At 32.4% G+C, this 20659-nt stretch overlaps 8 protein-coding genes across 8 annotated transcripts in view; 4 read left to right on the top strand and 4 right to left on the bottom strand.

Moving 5' to 3' along the window:
• Positions 1-9, bottom strand: part of MONOS_4250fu4251 (uncharacterized protein) — a gene marked incomplete at its 5' end in the record, with an annotated part of 7609 nt that extends 7600 nt beyond the window's left edge. The window contains one exon of the mRNA XM_067874310.1: positions 1-9. This exon is cut by the window's left edge and continues 7600 nt beyond it. Coding sequence (XP_067723598.1) covers positions 1-9 — 9 coding nt within the window.
• A 1026-nt stretch (positions 10-1035) lies between these two features.
• On the bottom strand, positions 1036-2195 carry MONOS_4252 (uncharacterized protein; the record flags this gene model as incomplete). Its single annotated transcript, XM_067874311.1, has 2 exons — positions 1036-1689; positions 1917-2195. 2 exons carry the CDS (start codon positions 2193-2195, stop codon positions 1036-1038), a joined length of 933 nt encoding a protein of 310 aa, XP_067723597.1.
• Positions 2196-3619: 1424 nt separating this feature from the next.
• Positions 3620-5767, top strand: MONOS_4253 (uncharacterized protein). Its single transcript, XM_067874312.1, has one exon. The coding sequence runs from the start codon at positions 3717-3719 to the stop codon at positions 5364-5366; it is 1650 nt and encodes a 549-aa protein (XP_067723596.1). The 5' UTR covers positions 3620-3716; the 3' UTR covers positions 5367-5767.
• A 1708-nt stretch (positions 5768-7475) lies between these two features.
• Positions 7476-8425, top strand: MONOS_12684 (uncharacterized protein; the record flags this gene model as incomplete). The annotated part of the gene is made up of 2 exons (XM_067865322.1): positions 7476-7755; positions 7822-8425. 2 exons carry the CDS (start codon positions 7476-7478, stop codon positions 7956-7958), a joined length of 417 nt encoding a protein of 138 aa, XP_067723595.1. The 3' UTR covers positions 7959-8425.
• A 942-nt stretch (positions 8426-9367) lies between these two features.
• On the top strand, positions 9368-10492 carry MONOS_17892 (uncharacterized protein; the record flags this gene model as incomplete). The annotated part of the gene is made up of 4 exons (XM_067870857.1): positions 9368-9449; positions 9512-10002; positions 10060-10267; positions 10410-10492. The coding sequence occupies 4 exons, from the start codon at positions 9368-9370 to the stop codon at positions 10490-10492; spliced, it is 864 nt and encodes a 287-aa protein (XP_067723594.1).
• A 6251-nt stretch (positions 10493-16743) lies between these two features.
• On the bottom strand, positions 16744-18233 carry MONOS_12685 (uncharacterized protein). Its single transcript, XM_067865323.1, has 2 exons — positions 18171-18233; positions 16744-18121 (listed from the first exon to the last, which is right to left on the bottom strand). The coding sequence occupies exons 1-2, from the start codon at positions 18196-18198 to the stop codon at positions 16791-16793; spliced, it is 1359 nt and encodes a 452-aa protein (XP_067723593.1). The 5' UTR covers positions 18199-18233; the 3' UTR covers positions 16744-16790.
• A 204-nt stretch (positions 18234-18437) lies between these two features.
• Positions 18438-19256, top strand: MONOS_12686 (putative V-type proton ATPase 16 kDa proteolipid subunit c2). Its single transcript, XM_067865324.1, has 3 exons — positions 18438-18648; positions 18702-18989; positions 19057-19256. The coding sequence occupies exons 1-3, from the start codon at positions 18456-18458 to the stop codon at positions 19086-19088; spliced, it is 513 nt and encodes a 170-aa protein (XP_067723592.1). The 5' UTR covers positions 18438-18455; the 3' UTR covers positions 19089-19256.
• On the bottom strand, positions 19252-20224 carry MONOS_12687 (putative class I SAM-dependent methyltransferase; the record flags this gene model as incomplete). Its single annotated transcript, XM_067865325.1, has 2 exons — positions 19252-20159; positions 20215-20224. 2 exons carry the CDS (start codon positions 20222-20224, stop codon positions 19402-19404), a joined length of 768 nt encoding a protein of 255 aa, XP_067723591.1. The 3' UTR covers positions 19252-19401.
• Between the last annotated feature and the right edge of the window lie 435 nt (positions 20225-20659).

Here is a 20659-nt window from a genome sequence, read left to right as displayed (position 1 = left end):
ACTTTCCATATTTTGGCATGATATTAACGTTGGTAATAATGGAGTGTGACTGTCATTCAAACGTTCAGCATAATCATCAGATAAAGAACAAAAAGCGGTCATTAATATGTATTCTTTTTAATAAATGTGCGAATGTGTTTTATTATAGTTAGTATGCAATTTTATTATCTTCAAATCTTTTATTTGATTTAAATAAAAAATAATTATTGAATGTTTAAGATCTGATAAACCTTTATACGAACAAATTTTTCAATTATTCTTTTGCGGGTCAAAACTTTTGTGTTAATGTTAAATTCAATAATTAGTTCCAAACTTTTTCTGTGATCGAATAACTACGAAACTGACATTTTATGAAATATCAAATTAAATAATTTTTAAAAGTTGAGAAAAATCTTTGAAAGAACAGTGTGGAACAAAATTTTGAAAACAAAAAATTTAAATTCATGTCTCAAATAACCGTTATATTTTTATTCATGGAATTATACCTCTCTGCAGACCGACATTCTTCATATGACTCGACAAGTCGACAGACAATTCAATCGAAATTAATTAAAGTGGTATTTTTAATCCGGTTTTTTTTTTCATATGCGAAAGAAAAAATAAAAAATTTCAATTTCACGAAAGCATGTTTGTTTCTATTTAAAATAAAAAATACTAGAAATAAATAGAGTCAATTAACTCTCTTTTGATTATTTTTCTGGAATTTTCTTGTATTCTTTCATCACCAGAATAATCATCAATAAACACTTTTTTTCGTGGAATTTTCTTTTTCTTTGGTTTATCATCCTCAAACAATTTTTTCCACAGTTTTTTTTCATTATCATCATTCCTTATCTTCTCTTCTTTCATTTTCTTTTGATTTCTCCGTTCATCCAAAAAATCTTGGTCGGTAATCATTTTCCCATGAAAATCAAATCTGTGGTTCTTATTCTTCAGTGTCACAGTAGGCTCATCATGTAAAGAGGAAAGAACAGCATTCCATTCATTTGAAAACACTCCACTTTTGACAAACGAAGAAACAATTGTTTCAGGCAATTATGCTGTTTGCAGAGCCTGAGGAAGGGCATCTGCAATTGCTTTTCTTCGAAGAGAGACAGAAGAAGAAGAAGGAACGACATATTTTGTGTTAAAACATTTTTTGTGGACGGTAAATACTCCACGGTCGAGAGACTGAGCGAAATGTGTGCTGTGAGGGATGAAAGTCACCACATTGATGGAGGCATCGGCGAATTTTTTCCAAATGTCTGGCTGTGCTCTCGATGGATGAGAATCCAACAGAAGAAGGCATCTTTCTTCATCTTTGTCTAAAAGAGTTCGTCTTTCCACGATTCTTGGAAGGAGAATATCTTTTGCATATCTTCTTAATATTACGTCGGTCGTCCAGCCATCGTTGTCTTCCCAGATATTTATTGACGAGCTGAGCATCACACGCAGTTCGGCTGAAATCTTCTTCGAAGGCCATAAAACGATACTTTTCAAAGAATAACCATCTGCAGCAGCTGCAACGCACAATGTGGCGTTTGGCATGTTCGTGTGTGTTCTGTTAAATCCAGCTGGTGAATTAAAAGGATGCACAACAAGCTTTTTGGTTGTATCTGAGAGGCGAAGGCAAGATTCGTCAGTATTGAATATCAATGAAGAAGAATATTTGTAAGTATAATGAAGATGTTGAAGAAGTTCGAAGAAAGGCTGGAGTGTTTGTTTATTTGAAACAGTTAATCGTTGAATATCAACGTTTCTTAGAAGAGACAATTAAATGTGTGGATTCCTTTTAATGAATGAGAAGAGCGTTGACTTCAAATTTTCAATTTTTTCTTTTTCTTCTTCAAATAGATTTTTTTTTCTATCAGAAATGACAGATTTCATCTAAAATAAGACAACAAAAAAAATGTTTGTTGATATAAGAAAAAACAAACAAATTGTTTCATTTGAGAAACAGAAATGCTCACTCCACTTGAACTTTCGCAGCCAATATCATCCTCAACTGTTTTCTTTTCTTCGTCTGTTAGCAACTCTGTGTGACCAATTTTGCCGACTTTTCTTTTGTTTTCCAAAGCTGCAATTGCTCTATTTATGGCTGAACGGCTGAACTCGTGTAGATTCGCTTCATCCACTGTCATTGCCTTTCCATCCAAAACTATTGTTGCAATCCGCTCCAAACGATTTTCTATTTGTCTATAGTTAAATGCCATCATTTGATTTCTTCCATTAAACAATCCTTGTCCTGTTTTGTTTTTTGATAACGCTCATAACAAAAATATTCTGGTAATGATCTAATTTTTATTTTGTAAAAACATTTTTGTTTGAAAAGAAAAAAAAATCAAAAAAATTTTCGATAATATTCCAACTTAGAAATACCCCTTGGTATCACCTAATCTCCTCAGTGGAGGCACCAATCAGAGATGGAGGAGCTAACACTTCCATCTCCCACCATCAGAGATTACGTATAGTAATTTAATCTGAAATTCTAATTGCTGACTTTTCCTTATATTGGTCATTCTTTTGGAAAAGTTACAAACGTTTAACTGATCTGAAAAAGAGATCGAAAATGATCAAAAAATGTTGATCATTCCGTTCCCAATATTGTTTTAAAAATATTATTCATTGTTTTTATTTTTACACATTATCATTGAAAAACATTTCATAAATCTGATGATGACTTATAGAACGTTAATTATTTAAGACAATACGCTTTTGTTAGCTTATCTTTCGACCTATTTAATTCAAATGGGGGAAAATACGGACTTTCAAGCTTTTTATGCACAAAGCATGAAAAAAATGTTTTTCTAATTACATTACCACACTTTCTCAGATTTCAAAATAAATTTGATTTTCAAATCTGCAAACAGGCATCGTTGAAATTAAAACATTAAGTTTTCCAACATTTCACGAATATCAAAAAATGGACCCATTCTTATTGAGTTTTTTTGATAAAAAAAAGTCAATGAAAAGTGCATTATTTTTCAATGAAAATGCTTGAAGTGAAATATTTTGCCCCATATGAACTTGTGAGACATACAGAAATGAAACAACTTGCTCTGCAGAATTAAGAATAAAACATTTTTAAATTTCGGAGAAACTTTAAGAATTTAATTTCTCCGATTTTCTCCGAAAATAAAAAATAAGAATTGTTATTTTTCGCTGTGTTGGATAAATGATTAAAACAATTCATGTTGGTTTATATTCAATGAAGGAATAATTGTGTTTATAGTCAAAAAGCAACTTTCAATGGTTGTTGAGATAATGCGACTGTCCACAGTTATTGAAAGTGTCCACCATTGTTAACACAAACTATAATTGCAAAACTGATTGTAATGAGTGTCAAGATTTTTTTAATATGAAATTTTGAAATTTCATGTTTATGAAACAAAAACAAAAACAAAAACAAAAACAAAAACAAAAACAAAACAAAACAAAACAAAACAAAACAAAACAAAACAAAACAAAACAAAACAAAACAAAACAAAACAAAACAAAAAAAAAAAAAAAATTAAAAAATAAAAAAAAGTCAGAAAGAAAGAAAGATAGAAAAATTCAAAAAATTGAGAAAAATATCACCAAACATCGTGTTGATAAAATTTAAAAAGCAAAAACACAATCCCAAAAAATCAAAAGACCCATAACGAAACAGAATTCTTGAAAGATCAAACATTTTTGTTAAATCACTTGTTTGCAAGCAACAAGCAGTTGCCTGTTTATTCAAAAATAACAAGGAAATGGGAAATAAAGTTGATGCGATGAATCCTGATAAAGATGCATATGGAAATACCAAGGCTATGAATTGGATAAGGTACAAAGAAACGGAACCACCAAAGAGTATGAGACATGATATTGCAATTCGCAACAATTATGGTGAAACAATGGCCATGTTGTGGATTTATAATGTAAAAACAGAACCGCCAGAATGGATGAGGCACGACGTCACACTTGGCAGCAATGACGGACGGACAATGGCAATGAAGTGGATTAATAACGTAGGGACAGAACCACCAGCATGGATGAGACATGATACAACGCTTGGCGATAATGACGGATCTACAATGTCCATGTGTTGGATAAAGAATATCAAAACAGAACCTCCAGAATGGATGAGGCATGACATTACACTAAAAGATAACTGTGGATGGACAATGGCAATGAAATGGATTCAAGAAGTTAAAACAGAACCACCTGAATGGATGAGACATGATAATGCTCTTAAAGATATTTGGGGAAGAACAATGGCAATGAAGTGGATTATTTTGAAAGAAGATACTCCACCGGAATGGATGAGGCACGATCCTGCACTTGCAGACAATGATGGCTGGACGATGGCCATGTTGTGGATAAGTGAAGTTAAAACGGATGTTCTGGGATGGATGAGACATGACATCACTCTGCGCAACAAGAACGGGTGGACGATGGCGATGATCTGGATTGAAAATGTGAAAACAGAGCCACCGGAATGGATGAGGCACGACGTAACGCTTGCGAACAATGGTGGATGGACGATGGATATGCTGTGGATAAAGCACATCAAAACAAACCCTCCTGAGTGGATGAAGGCGGACAAAGCACCTCACGATAAAGAAAAGAGAAGAGAGGGAACGAGCTGTGAAAATGAGAGAAAATGTGAAAGATGTGAAGAAGGAAAGGACAAAGCGAAAGGTTATGACAGAAATGGAAGAACAGAGGCGATGAACTGGATTGTTGGAAAAAAAGCAGAGCCTCCAGAGGAAATGAGGCACGAGGCGGCAGAAGGAGATGAGGAAGGAAGAACAATGGCGATGCTGTGGATAGAGAATGTGAAGAGCGAACCTCCGGAATGGATGAGGCACGATGTGGGGCGTGGGGACATGTATGGGAGAACGATGGCCATGCACTGGATTGGGGATGTGCAAACAGAGCCGCCGGAGTGGATGCGACACAGGGGGATGCAAGTGGACAAGGACGGGTGGACGATGGCGATGCACTGGATCAGACACGTCAAATCAGAACCACCAGAGTGGATGCGGCACGAGGTTACGGTTGGGGATGAGAACGGATGGACAATGGCGATGCATTGGATTGGGGATGTGCAAACAGAGCCTCCGGAGTGGATGAGACACGGAGCAATATTTATTGACCAGAATGGAATGACGATGGCTATGCACTGGATTACGTGGGTGAAGACAGCACCGCCAGAGTGGATGAGGCACAGAACGACACAAGTGGACAAGAGCGGGAGGACGATGGCGATGCTGTGGATTGCGAATGTTAAGAGCGAACCTCCGGAGTGGATGAGGCACGATGCAAACATCAGCAACAAGGAAGGGTGGACGATGAAGACATTTTGGAAGAACTATGTTGAGAGTGAGGTTCCGGGATGGATGAAAGGGGATTACTAAGTTTGAGTGATTGCTTTGATTGTTCGGCTGCTGTGTGGATGACTGAACAAATACCATGTAACAATTGAAATGAACGTCATGTAATTGTTTTTTGATTTCTTCTTATTTTTTGGTACAACTTTTCATTTTTTCAGAATAATAATTAAAGATGTTTTATTGCTTGATATTTTTCATTTTTGTATCTCTGCATTCAATTTGTATTTGTTTGTTAATTTTATTGCTTGTTGATTTGAGACACACTTCAGCATTTTCCAACGTTTTTGCTTTGATGACAAACAAAAGACATCACTTCATGATGATTAAAAGTTTGCTGTCTTTCAAAACCTGTTATTTCTCTTTGTCTGAAAAAATCTTCTAAAAACATATTTCAAAAATTTGAAAACATTTCCATTCATGATACTATTTTTCATTTTTTTTTTTTTTGATATGTGTGCTTTTATTCATCACTCGATGTGTTAGAAATACAAACTTTGAAAAACAGTTGGAATTTGCATAATGTTGTAAAAAATATTAAAGCTTCAAAAAAAGTCAAAAAAAGCAATCAGAAACATAATTTGAGGAATGAGAAAAGAAAAGGGAGAAGCATCTTTTTCATTCGCAAAAATAATACGAAAATAAAATTTTGATTGGCATCCACCTTTTCAAACAACAAAATATCTCCTTCACTTTCATATCCAAAAGATCCAATAATTCTTTCGTGTAAATATCAAATAGAACCATTGTTGTCTTTACGCAATCTGAGAATGCATGTTTGTGTTTCAAGCCATCACTCTCATTCAGTTTGCAGAGTTAAAAAAAAATAAAAATAAAAATAAAAATAAAAATAAAAATAAAAATAAAAATAAAAATAAAAATAAAAATAAAAATAAAAATAAAAATAAAAATAAAAATAAAAATAAAAATAAAAATAAAAATAAAAATAAAAATAAAAATAAAAATAAAAATAAAAATAAAAATAAAAATAAAAATAAAAATAAAAATAAAAATAAAAATAAAAATAAAAATAAAAATAAAAATAAAAATAAAAATAAAAATAAAAATAAAAATAAAAATAAAAATAAAAATAAAAATAAAAATAAAAATAAAAATAAAAATAAAAATAAAAATAAAAATAAAAATAAAAATAAAAATAAAAATAAAAATAAAAATAATAATAATAATAATAATAATAATAATAATAATAATAATAATAAAAATAAAAATAAAAATAAAAATAAAAATAAAAATAAAAATAAATAAATTAATAAATAAATAAATAAAACAAAATAAATAATATTATTTATAATATGAAAATACTCTTCATTCCTTGTGCACACCAGCAACCTCATATGCATCAAACATTCCCTCCTCCTCATTTCCATTTTCTTTTCTTCAAATAAAAGCCACATCCAATTTTTTCTTCTTCCTCCGCTTATAATCCTTGATTTGTGAAATGCAACAGATGAAAGAATTCATCAATCATACCACACATCCATAATTCAATTTCTGTTTGCCATGACACCAATTTCGTAGTGCTTCTACAACATCTTGAATGCTCATCGCAGCAGAAGACAAATAATTCGATAGAAAGCTACAACCACTCATCTTTCCAGCAAACAAGTCAACAAAAACTGCTCGTTCACTGCTCCTTTCCCCAGATGTTATTTCCATTTGCATTCCTCTCCCCAGTCCCTGTAGCATTCAATCTTCCTCTTCATTATCCATCTTCTTTGGCTTATCAAATGGAAAATTACAAAATGTGTATGAAAGAAGAAACAAATTGCCAAAGGCGCATTTTCTTTACGCTTCTTCTTCTTCTTCTTCTTCCTTTTCCTTGCTTTGTGTTGTGTTTTGTACAGTTTCTTCAGAGGGAGAAGAAACATCCTGTTTCGGCATACTTCCTTTTATGGAGTGTTAAGGTGCTGTCAAAGATGTTAATATGACGATATCTCGAGAAGAGAAGAGGAAAAAGAGAGAGAGAGAGAGAGAGAGAGAGAAAGAAAGAAGAGAAGATGAGGATAATTCCTTTGCAAAGATACAAACTTCATCTTTGTCAAAGCGCATCTTGCTCGCCAAACGAAGCAAGCAGATGAGAAGGATTTGCTCTCTAAAATTCTCAAAATGTTGAAAATGAACATGAGAAAGATGATGAAAAAAGAAAAAGAAGAAGAAGGAGGAGGAGGATGCGAAGAAGGCGAAGAAGAAGAAGAAAAAGAAGAAGAAGAAGAAGAAGAAGAAGAAGAAGAAGAAGAGGAAGAGGAAGAAGAGGAAGAAGATGATGAAGAGGAAGAAGAGGAAGAAGAAAAGGAAGAAGAAGAAGAAGAAGGAGGAATAGAAGGAGAAGAGGAAGAAGAAATAGAAGAGGAAGAAGAGGAAGAGGAAGAAGAACCAACAGATGAAACGCAAATAGGTATCACAATGATTGCGAAAAGAGGATAAAATTTGCATTCTTCAATTTCGTTTTGAATTGGCTAAGAAGACGAAAAATGGGAAATTCGATCAAAATTGCTGGGTTTTTTGCTGGCAAACTGTAAAGATGGCCCGATGGATATTCTGAGGGATGAAGAAGAGAATTATAAAATGGGTTCGGAGAAATCGTCTTCGGAGAAATAGAATTTGTTGAAAATGAAGAAAATGAAGAATTTGAAGTATCTTCGAAGAGATTGATGGAAAAGTCGTTGAAGAAGAAGGAGAAAGAAGAAGAAATGGAATTGATGTGATTGAGAAATAGAAGAAGAAAGAAGGAAATAAGTGAAGTTGAGGGGGAAGAAGAAGGTGAAGAAAGCGATGACGATGAGGTTGGCAATACATTCAGTGGGATTAAAAGAAGATGCACAGAAGAAGTAGGCTTTTCTGTTGGAAAGTTATGTTGAATACAGAAATAAAAGGAACAATTGATAAAACATTGTTCATCCATTCGGCTGTTCTATTGAATTCAACTGAGCATGAAATGCTCAATCAAACAAGACAAATTGAATAATTCGATTTTTTCTTTCATCTGAGCTGACGGTATTATCGGAACATGAATCATTGAATTTGGTTCCCCTTCATTCAGATTGAATGCGATCCAAAAATAAAAAAAAAATGAATTCCTTCCATTGAAGACTGTTCATTGTTTTCACCCAAATAAGAAATGGCGATTTGTGCGCAATCTTTGTGTTTCTCAAGGCCAAGTTGCTTTTGCTGTTTCCTTTTTTAAGTCTCGTTTTATCTGGGAAAATGGCTTTTTCTGTTGAATTTGCAAAACAATTCGCAGTTAAAAAAAGGTCATTTTCTGCTTCTTCTTTTGTTGTGTCTTTGTCTGATTTTCAAAATGATAAAGCTTTGTTATTGGAGTTGGTCTCTCAAATAAAACTTTTTTTGCTTATTTCCAAGCTCCAAAATGTCATTTTGGGCTTGGCGAATTTTGTTCGGTTCTTTCTTCAAATTAGTTTGTTCTGCATTTGCATCCTTTTGAAACAATTGCCCTTTTCTTTTGCTCTTTTTATCTTTTTTGATTGTCAAATTCTTTCATCTTCAACAGTTCAACGAGTCATTTTTTAAAAAAGAATTAAAAAGAAGGCAAGTTAAAAATAGATAACATTGTTAAGGCATACAAACATTTGTTCTCCTTGTTTCAGTCAGAATTGATAAATCCAAATGAGAATAATATTTATTCCTCAAGAATCGTTTTATTTGCCCGTTTCTATTTTCTCATAAAAAGAATTTCATTTGCATCTTAGAAGCGATTGCTATTGCATTCTCAGAATGCATTTGCTTCATATTGAAAAAAGACAAAGGAAAATATCATCATTATGAATTTCTGTTGGTTTGATCAATCAGAAACAAAAAGTTTTCTGTTTTTTCCTCGTTCAGCCGAACTCTGCTGTCTCGTTGAACATTTATTGCAAAAACAATTATATTAAAAAACAAAGCAATTTGTGTTGAAGTTGCATTTGCTTCTTGAAAGAAAATAAATGATGTTTGAATTTTTCGTTGATTTTGTTGAGAAAAGAATGAATATGAACATGTAATAACTGAAAATGTCAAACAGAAAGGATTTTAGAGCTATTGATAAGTCTATTGATGAGTTCAAAAAGAAGTCATCAAACGAACATTTTTTAGGTTTGTTCATGATTCTGTGATTTGAAAGCCCAATTCTGTTTGTTATTTTATTATTTTCGAAGAATTTCTTCATGAGCTGGGGCATTGCGATGAGAATGCACAAAGACAGAAAATCCTTGAAATGAATGAAATTATTAAAGAAATGGAGGAAGAAGAATTCAAATCTGTCTTCACAAAAGAAATGTTCAATAAAATGGACGAAATGATTAAAGAAGGGGAAGTGAAAATTGAAAATGCTTTTTATTTGCTGAAACACCTTGGATATTGCATCTTTTTGAAAGATATGTGGGCTTTAGGTTTTTGGTATTCTTCATTGAACAAAAGATTTGAGAAGATGATTATAAATGAAAATGAGAAAAAAGAAGATAAGAATGATAGACTGCTGGTTGATCTTTGTGAATGCTATGCTTCCTTTAGATCCAACTTCTCAAAGGAATGGATATCAATCATTGTGCCTTGCCTTCTGAAAGCTGGATTGAGGAAAGAGGAGAGCAAAGAAGTCCAGAAAGACGTGGAAATGGCATTGTTGGCTTTGTGTAATACTAAATATTATGTATGAGCACTTCTATTTCCTTTTTGAAGTTATTGAATTTTTTCATTTTTTTATAAGTTTATCGAACAAGAACTTTACCTAAATGAGATCAAAGATATTGTGAAATATCATCAAGAACATCACAATCTTACACAACTTGCGTATCAATATGCTTGGGAGTTTTTGATCAACAGATTATTATGCGACAATAGCTTGGAAGATGTTGTTGTGAATGAACTACATTTTGCGAGAGAAGCAGCAAGAGAATTAGAAGAGCTGACAAGATGTGTGGAATGGAAGAGAAAAAAAGAAGAAAGAAGAAAAGAAACGAAAGAAGAGCTTGCGATAACAAGATGGCTCGACTTATTATGTTGTAATTTTCTCTTTCGTCTGTTGATGAATGAAGAATATTCTGGGATTATCCAAAGCATTGCACTGTTATTCAGAGCATCAAGGGATAATTACAGCAAATTTGGCTACAGTTGCATTGATATTTTCGAGAGAATGGTAATTTTCAGAGGAGTGAAAATTGAAGACATGTTAAAAGGTGGAGCATTTGATGCATTTTTGGAAGAGATACAGCGGCCAACGTTGAATAACGTAATAACACATGATATCCTTTCATTTCTTTTGATTGTTTCAAGGCGATTGAAACAAAAGAAAGATCGCACAACTGACGAAGAAAAAAGAAAAGCTTTGAAAAAGGAGATTTTTGAAAAGATGGAAGAAGAAGGATACGAAGATATCATCATTAGCTTTCATGAAGTATTTGGTATTCTTAACAGACAATATTATCGAGAACTATCGTTGAATATTTCTGATTATTTTATAAGTGTTTAAGGAAACAAAATGCATTGCACCCTAAAAAACAAATTTTTCACTTTTTTCATTTTATCACAAAAAATCATGTGAATATTTTTAGTTGTTTATTTTTCCCGACTTCAAAAAAGAAAAAAGAAAAAGAAAAATATATTCGATTGACGGTTCAAAACTCTTTTTTCTTCATCAAAAGTCTTCTTCAAATGATTTATCCATTCATCCATTTCATGAAAAAATAAAGAGCATTCATTTGTTCATTCATCAACTTGAAAAGTCTCTTTTCTGATCCTTTGAGGAGTTTATTATCCTTCAGATTCTTCTCTTTCTTTTCCTTGTTTCATATGAACTCATTGAAACTGAAGAAGAGAAATTAAAACCCTGCAGACAAAAAAGGAGTTTCAAAGACGAACGCAAATGGAAAGATGAAGATGCTTTCTTTTTGTGATTGAGAGTTGATTGCATTTTCTCATCCAAAAATGTCCTCTTTCTTTTTCTCCATCGATTTCTATTTCGTCTTCCAATGCGCCTTGGCAAGCAGTCATTAAGAACAAGCATTCACAGTGAATTCCATATGAGCAAGAGAAAAGAAGACTTCACAAAGAATGAATAAGTGGAAGAAGTTATAAAATAGAAATGATCAAAGTGATGAAGAAATATGTTGAAGGATTTGAAGGTTATGAAGAAGATAGAGAAGAAGAAGAAGAAGAGCAGTTGGTTTCCCTTGCTGTGAAGTTGACTCAAGAAAGTGGAAGATGACTGTGCTTTTTCTGCAATCAGCCTCCAATTTGTGAAATGATGTTCGCAAGGGAAAGAATTTGACGGAAGATGAATTTCCAAAATGTTCCCTTTCATGTCAGGTGAAGATGTTATTATTGGTTGCATTTTGGCTTATCTTGCCTCGCTAACTGGCTTCAGCTGGAATAACAAGCGAAAAAAGTAAATTCCTCTCCAAAAAGTTCATTGTGAAGCACTGAAACAAGCAGGTCAAGAAAGGAGCACTTCAAGCTCCAAAGGAGAAAAGAAGCTTTTCCTTTCTCTTCTTCCATCCTTTTTTAACTTGATTTCATTTATTTTTGCTTGAGAATGAACTTCAGACAAATCTTGCTTTGCTGCGCTTTAACTTGCTTTTGCATGTGTAGCCTGAAAGAAACAGAATATCTGTTCGTCTGAGTTGTGAGTTGTCATCTTTGAAGAAATAATTAACAAAGGGAATAAGGAAGAGGAAGAGAAAGAGGAACACATGAGATTATGAACATTGATGTGATTTTGCATCCAAAGTGAAGCTGTGAAAGATTCTTCAAAAATTCAGTGAGATTTGCTGAAATGCAATGGAAAGTGCCGTGTCACAAGCAAACAAACAGAAGAAAAAGAAGATCGATTGATTGTTGAAATGAAGATAGATGCTGTGCGAATATGTGAATGAATGAAGGAGAGGGTGTGAGTGAAGTCGAAGTGGAAGATGAAAATAACATAATTGAATGAAATGAATGAAGAATGAACAATTTTTGTGGAAAATTCTTTGTGTCAAGCAAAATATGTGATTTAAGAACAAAATCTTTTCTCTTCTTTTCTCTTCTCCACTTTTCTCATTTTCTTTTTTCTGCTAATTTTCTGTCTTCTGCATCTTCTGAATCTCAATTTCCATTTCATTCTGTTTCATTCCACTCTTTCACAGCTTTTCTGAGTGCATAATGGAAGGAATGAAATCAAAAAGAGCATTTGCTTTACAGACGCACATGAAGGAATTCTGCATTTGAAGTTAAATTATCGTCTCCAATTATCTCTTTAACAAAAAACAATAGCAATCCAGCAATGCAATCTTCGTATCCTTCTTCTTCCATCTTTTCAAATAATTCAATTTTTGCTGCCTTTCTTTTCGCTTCTTCCGTTTCATCACCAGTCTTTCCTTTCAACATTTCACAAATTACTTCAAAGAATTCAAAATATTCTCCGATATGTTCATCTTTAAATGTTGCTCGCCTTATTTCCTCCAAAAATACATCAACAACTCCGCCTTTCAACAAACCGCCAATTCGTGTATCTCTATTTTCCGCAAACATTCTCAAAGAATAAATGCACCAGTGGCTGATTTCTTCATTGTTCTCCTTTGCCATTCGAAGCAGTTGAATAATGCTGCTGATAAGCTCAACATTTCTTTCGTTCCACAATTTGTTGGAGGATAAAAATGTGTCAAATAATCGGAGCCATTTCATCAAAATAAAAAGATCTTCTGTTTCTTCTTCTTTTCTCGACCAATTCACATTTCTTGCCAGCTCTTCTAATTCTCTTGCTGCTTCTCTCGCAAAATGCAGTTCTTCAGCAATTGCGCCATTCAAGCAATGATCTCTGAATAATCTTAGAATCAAAAAATCCCAAGCTGATTGATACGCAAGATGGGTTAGATTGAAATTCTCCTGATGATATTTGATGATTTCTTTGATTTTATCCAGAAACAATCCTTTCCTCACTTTCTATTGAAAAAACAAGAATTATAGCAATAAACAAAAATAAATGCAATTCATTCAATCAATAAATTCATCAATAAAGTTCACCTCAAATTTCCCAATGTTGCTCAAAGCTAACAATGCCAATTCAGTTTCTTTTTGAACTTCCTCATTTTCCTCTTTATTCAACGCAACTTTCAGAAGATAAGGCACACAAAACGATATAGACTCGGATGAAAGCTCATTGAAAAGAAAGACATTGCATTCGCAAAGATCAACAAGAAGCTTTTCATCCTTATCTTTTTCATTTTTCCTTTTTTCGTCGGTAATCATCTTTTCGAATCTTTTGCTCAACGAAGTTTTTCTGAATTCAGAAATCCGCATATTTTTCAACATTTTGCAATATCCAATGTGCTTCATCAGCGAAATGGACTTTTCCATCGTCAAATTCTTTTCTTCGATCATTTTGTTCGCTTTATTGAGCATTTCTATTGTGAATATGGATTCAAACTCTTTTCTGCACATTTTCTCAACTATTCTCCTTATTTCCTCGATTTTCTGTTTCTGTTCATCCTCATCGCAATCTTCCAGCTCAGAAAACTTCTCTTCAAAAATCACAAAAACATTCAAATCATTGAAAATTTTATCAGAGAAAAAAACCACAAACTTGAAAACTTTTCTGTTAGCTCTGATTTGAATACTTCAATATCATAACCATCATATTTATTTCCCCCTTTTTCTTCATAATTATCAACGATGTTAAAATTATTTTTTTCCATGTCTTTCTCATCTTCAAAGTTAAATATTGGAATTATTTTGCTCATCAGATAATCTGGGCATTCAAAAAATTTCACCAATTTCACGAATAAGATAATTGATTAATTCAAACATATTTGTTTTTCAAACAAGCTTTGGGTCCATAATTTCAAATCAAATAGATTTTCTTGGTTAATATTTTTTGTTTTAAATGGAAAAACTTGCGTGAGCTGTCTCTGTTCCTTTGCTTCAGAAATTAAGCGACTCTTTTTTTCAATAAAAGTGATCAATCCTATTATTTAAATTTCAAGTCTTTGATGCAATTTGTGAGAAAAATACTGAGGAAGCAATAATCGATTTTTCAAACTGTATTTTAGAGTAATATCATTTTTTTAGATGAAAATAGTTTCTGGTTCGTGAAAAAGGATGAATCAGTTCTTTTTTTTTGAAAAGAATGATTCTTTCGTTAAAGATGATTCATCCATTTCTGTGGGAGAACAAAATGTTTGGAGATTTGCATTTTTTGAACAAATCTCTAGAGTTGAACGTAGAAGAAAAAAAGAATGTGCAGCTCTTGCTGGCAAAAGCAACAAAAATCCGATAATAAGAAATATAAAACGAACTTATCGAGTGAACTTCTTCGAAAAGAACACCAAACAGGAGAACTGTAATTTGCGGACAAGCACATTTGAGAACGTTGAATTCTTAATGAATCAATATGATGGAAATGAAACAGTTTTAATTGGAAGAAAACTGCTTTGTCAACAATGGAACTGAAAAAGACCGCTGATAGAAAGTTACAGGTGAAATAGACTCATTGGAACGAAAAAATGAAAGATGTTTGACAACTAGGATCAGTTTATGCTGAAAACAAAGTCAAAGAAAGAGGGGTAAAAAATATACAAAGAGAAGTTTTACACAGCTTAAATATTCCAATGAAATATGAAGATAACGCTACCTGTGTCAAGAGGGAAAAGCTGATGCACATATTTTTATCGAAAAAGAGGACAATATCCATGAAGTCAATTTTCTGGTTTAAAAATGAACCTCCGCAATTGATGAGACATGATAGGTGAGTATTTTTATTGGCACCAGTTTTTTTATTGGCACCAAAAATTATTTTCATTATCTTTATTTCATTAAAGCTCATAAATCTGTTTCATAACTTAAGAACAATAAACAAATAAAAATTAAGCTGTACGCCAAATATTTTTTTTAAAAACTTTCTCATAAAAACGATCTAATAATTTTTAACTTTTATATTTCGATCAATGTTTTGCTCGTATTTTCTTGACTGATTGCTGTTGCGAGTTTTTATCACGGAATTCGCAAAAACAACTGTATTTTCAGTATTTGTTACTTATTCGTTATATTTTGAACTATTTATTTAAGTGTATTTTTGCATTTCACCACTTTTGTTTAAACATGCAAAATCAAGTGAATGTGTTTGTTTTATTAACTTACATGAAATTGAAAATATATAAAAGGTGTATTTAGAACAAAGTTCTTGACATTTGATAATTGCCAATTTGTCGTTGCTTAAATAAATGCAATTCTTTAAAAAACATGATCCTTTGATTTCTTTTTAATTTTGAATTAAAGTTAATTTTTAAAACATGTACAATGAACAATAAAGATTATTTTATCAATTTCCTTAGACATTTTTTTACAAAACATACACATTCACTTGATTTTGCATGTTTAAACAAAAGTGGTGAAATGCAAAAATATACTTAAATAAATGGTTCAAAATATAACGAATAAGTAACAAATACTGAAAATACAGTTGTTTTTGCGAATTCCGTGATAAAAACTCGCAACAGCAATCAGTCAAGAAAATACGAGCAAAACATTGATCGAAATATAAAAGTTAAAAATTATTAGATCGTTTTTATGAGAAAGTTTTTAAAAAAAATATTTGGCGTACAGCTTAATTTTTATTTGTTTATTGTTCTTAAGTTATGAAACAGATTTATGAGCTTTAATGAAATAAAGATAATGAAAATAATTTTTGGTGCCAATAAAAAAACTGGTGCCAATAAAAATACTCACCTATAACACTTGCAGTGAGAAACGTGGACAATGGTGTGATATTGATCACAAGCATCAAAACAGAGCCACCTGAATGGATGAGGAATATCCATAAAATTGCAGACAAGAAAGGATGAATAATGGATATGAATAGAATAAGATATAGTGAAAGGAATTAATAGGATCTCTTTAAATAAATTGATTCCTTAATTTTCTGGTCAAAAGAGTACTTAATATATATATATATATGCAGAAACTTTCCAATTTTAATTTGTTTTTATTTTTGAATGTGCTCTTGTGAGCCAGAAAAACCAGGTCTCAATTAATTAAAAGTGTTCCGATAAATGATTCATCCTATTGAAGCACTGTAAAATTGATTCAAATTGAAGCGTTGATTGAAATATGTTTGTCTTTTCCTTTTGCAGCCCAATGAATTTTCTATTCTCCCGGCTAAGCCCAAGTTTCAAAGGTATTTGAAAATGTTCTTAATTTTGTTTTTAAATTTTTGATATTTACGATGAATGAAAATAACGCTAATTATTTCTTAAGAAATTTCAATTCTTCCTGAATCTTTCATTTAATATCTATTTTTTTTTTAAAATTGTATTTATAAGGACAAGCTGTATCTTTTTTAAAATCATTTTTGGGTCAGGTTTACGAACACTTTTTCATTTCAGTTTTGGCTTTATCTTCAGATTTTGTTAAAGAAAAATAAATAAACAACATTCATGTTTTTTCCAAAATAAATTGAACAAATAATTAGAACAGTTGCAATTTTATGTGCAATTTTTGAACCTTATTAGCAACTTCAAAAAGGATGCAATATTTATGAGCGTCAAGAATATCACCAGTTCCCTCCTCTTCCAAGCAATCTCGCACTTGTCTTCGCACGGCATGAGTTTTGCTTAGGTTTTTGGATCTGTCAATTACGTTTTCAATTATTGGAAGAGTCCAATACAATTCTTCGGCATATTTGTATAGCCTGTTCTTGTGCAGACGTATGGCCGCACACTCGACAGCTCCCGCATCCTGAAGCAATCGAAACTCTTTCCACTGTACATCTTTAATCCAACGGCCTAAAAGCAAGACACTCATTGAGTCTGATGTTGTCAAATCAAGCATACTGCCTCCACAACCACATTTCACAATCTCTCTAAGCAGTTGCATCTCTGATATCGTCTTTGATCGAACAACAGTCAAGTACCACGTTATCTCCATCAATCCACGTATTATCATAAATCTGAGTTGCGTCAGAAGCTGTAATTCGGTCATATCTCTAAATAGTTGATGAATGGTCGCTTCATCGAAGGTTTCAATGCTCTTCTCATCTGGCAAAATGTCAGAAAAAGTTTCTATCTTTTCTCTAAGAATGGCTAATGCTCGAGCAAATACTTGTGGGCATTCGTATTTTTCAAAGATAGTAATTATGCTTGTTGAGCTTGAATCAATGGACAACAATAAAATTAGCATCTCAACTGTTATTAATAAACAGTCGTCTGCAATATTATGCTTCTTTTTCATCTTTGATGCATATAATTCAATTTCTTTATGCCATTTTGCTCCTTCAATTTCATTCACGTTCATTCTAAGAGTGCACCATAAAGAAAACAAAGATTGCTCAACTTTAACTAAATCATTCTTTCCGTCCAATGGATGCTTCAAAACCAAGCTCATAAAATCTTGAACAAATGAAATGGGAAGTTCATTTATTTTTCTGTGCTTGTGTAACGCGAGGAATGCAGTCATTGCTGAATGATAAATTGCATTTCCATTTGTTCGAGGCTGCATGATTTTTTTCACTAATATAAAATTCATCTCTAACTGTAATCCTTCATCATGCAATTCATTTTCATCCTTCTCCAATTCATTTGCCGAACCTCTAAAAGAAAATTGCCGAATTAATTCATACAAATGATATTGAAGACTATTTTCGTTTTGTGATTGCAACAGCTCACGAACATTCAAACAAAACACTGAAGAAATTAACTCTTTCAGCGAATAAAATGTGTGTTTCGTTGAAATCAACCCAAGAATTTCCGTGCTTATTGTGGATAAATGAACATCCTGCATTTGAATTCTTGAGATAAGAGCTCACAAAAATTTAAAACAAGTCAATCGTATAAAATGCAAATTGTAAACTATTGATTTCATCAACATAACTGCTCATAAATCCAGATCTTCAAAAATTTCTCACTGATCTTTTAACCTAAACAATTTTTATAAGAATTTGATTTTGTGTTTTTGTTTGAGATTCAGAATAATGTTTTAAATGAAAAGTTTTTTTCACAAATCGAATTTGAATCGATCAATTGAGACATTTTTTTATTTTTTTCACTATTCTTGGATAAAAAATAAATTTTCAAGAAATTTTTCAGAAAATTATCGACATTTGGGATTTGATCAACAGATTCTTTTAGATTATCAATGAGTATTGTTGTTTCAGAAATTTGCCCATCTTGGACCACATTCTTTGGATTTATGGGAGCTGCTTCTTCATTAATTTTTGCAAACTTCGGATCGTGCTATGGTACAGCTAAAGCTGGTGTTGGTGTTTGCGTGATGGGCGTTATGCATCCTCAGCTCATCGTCAAATCAACAATTCCAACAATTATGGCAGGTATACGTTTTATAAAGATACTTTTCTCGTATTTCACGATTTCTTTTTGAAAGGTATTCTTGGTATTTACGGTTTGATTGTGGCAATTATTATTGGAATGGGTATTACAAACGAGTACCCTCTTTACAACTCATTTGCTCATCTTGCTGGAGGGCTTTGCGTTGGGTTCAGTTCTCTTGCTGCTGGGATCACCATCGGTATTGTTGGTGATGCAGGAGTTAGAGCAAATGCAAGACAGCCAAAATTGTTTGTTGGGATGCTTTTGATTCTTATTTTCGGAGAAGCTCTTGCATTGTATGGTGTCATCGTTGGACTTATTCTTGCAACCAAAGGATCATCAAGTTTGTTGATTTTTATTTTTTACAAAGAAATTTAAAACGAATTCTTACATTTAATTTTTTTTTTCAGACAAGTGCACTGTTGGAGCACCTACCAGTTAATTTGAACCATATCTATTGTTTTTTTATTTTATCATATTTTTGGAGAGATGAGTTTTTGCAATTCACGTTCATAACTTTCACATTCAACTGTAAAATAACTTTTCATACAGATGATCTTTTTTTATATTCGAAAACAAACATGCAAACTACTCTTTATTCATTCAAAAAGTTAGCTATTTATTCTTCTTTATTCTTTTGATGACTTTGAATTTAAAAATAAAAAGCGAAGAAAGTTTGGTGAATATAAATGTTCAAATTGCAATTTAGAAAAAAATATTCCGCAAACAAAAAAATCTCTTTTTATTTAACAAAATCAAACAGTTCCAATAATCGCAACACAGTTCGACCACCAAAACGGAGCAAGATAGCAAGTTTCCACACGTGAAAATCCTGCTTCTCTCATTTCTTGTGCCCATTTTTCTTTTGACTGCTCAATAGAAGTACTTTCCGTTTCAATGCTGTCCTTTAAAATGTCCTCATCAAATTTGGATAAAAGGACAGGTATGAGGAATCCTTGAGTTACAGGCATGAATGCAGGCGTGTTTCTGTATTCTCCAATTCCTTTTTCGTATGCCTCTCTGAAAAAGTTCACTCTATCACTTCTGCAAAGAGGGAGCTGATTTGAGCCGCTTTCTGGAACATCGAATTCGATCACAATCAGCTGGCCTGTTTTTTGAGGAGCAGAAGGTGATGCAGAAGACAAAGACAGTTGCGCTTTCGTGTTCAGATGCTGTTTGGCCCAAAGGAAAAATGATTTCCTATCTTCAGCTTTCGATAAATTCTGTATCGAAAAAGTAGCTTGTATAATATCAAATTTCTTTTCTGATATATCTTTGAGCAATGACTTTTCTTCCCAAAGATTCTGCGCCTTATTGTTGAAGCAATGAACATCAGCAATCTTTGATTGAGACTTCAATTGCTCAAACGTTGAAACGAGTTTTGAATGAAATGCCAAAGATGGCTCAACTGTAGTTATTTCAATTGGGCATCCAACTTTTTCGATCGCAGGAAATATAACCTCGCCTGACCCTGTTCCAATATCAGCAACTGAAAGTTGATCTTCAGGGAAATCTAATTTTTAAAAACAGTATTTAAATTAGTGAATAAGCAATTAAGCCAAAAAAACCATTTATCATTTGTTTCCATTTTGATGCAATGAAAGAGATAACATTTTCATACAAAAGAACGTTTCCTCCCCTTCATTTAAGTTTATAAATTTTCAAAGCAGATGAAAATAATATTTGCCAATTGTGAAATCAAACCCCTGAATAAACAACTGAAATGGCTTATCATCATCGTAAAGATGAGCGTGTTGTACTGATAACTTATTCAAAAGGTAGATTAGGATAGATTTAAGCAAAACATCAGTAGAATCATCTGAAGATGAAAAATCAGTGTTATATTCATTTTTTTTCAATTTTTCAATGGCACCAGAAATATTCTTCTGGTTATAATCTTTTATTATTTCGTTGAGCAAGATTTCATTGGTTTTGAGTTTCTTTTCTCCATCAGATATCATTTATGAATTGATTTGTAATGATCACTTGGCCATATTAAAATTTGATCCAATT

Source organism: Monocercomonoides exilis (genome assembly GCF_001643675.1).
Source record: "Monocercomonoides exilis strain PA203 chromosome Unknown scaffold36-1065637, whole genome shotgun sequence".
Lineage (NCBI taxonomy): Eukaryota > Preaxostyla > Oxymonadida > Polymastigidae > Monocercomonoides > Monocercomonoides exilis.
Note: the sequence above shows the minus strand (reverse complement) of the source record. Positions and strands in the feature narration are given on the sequence as shown.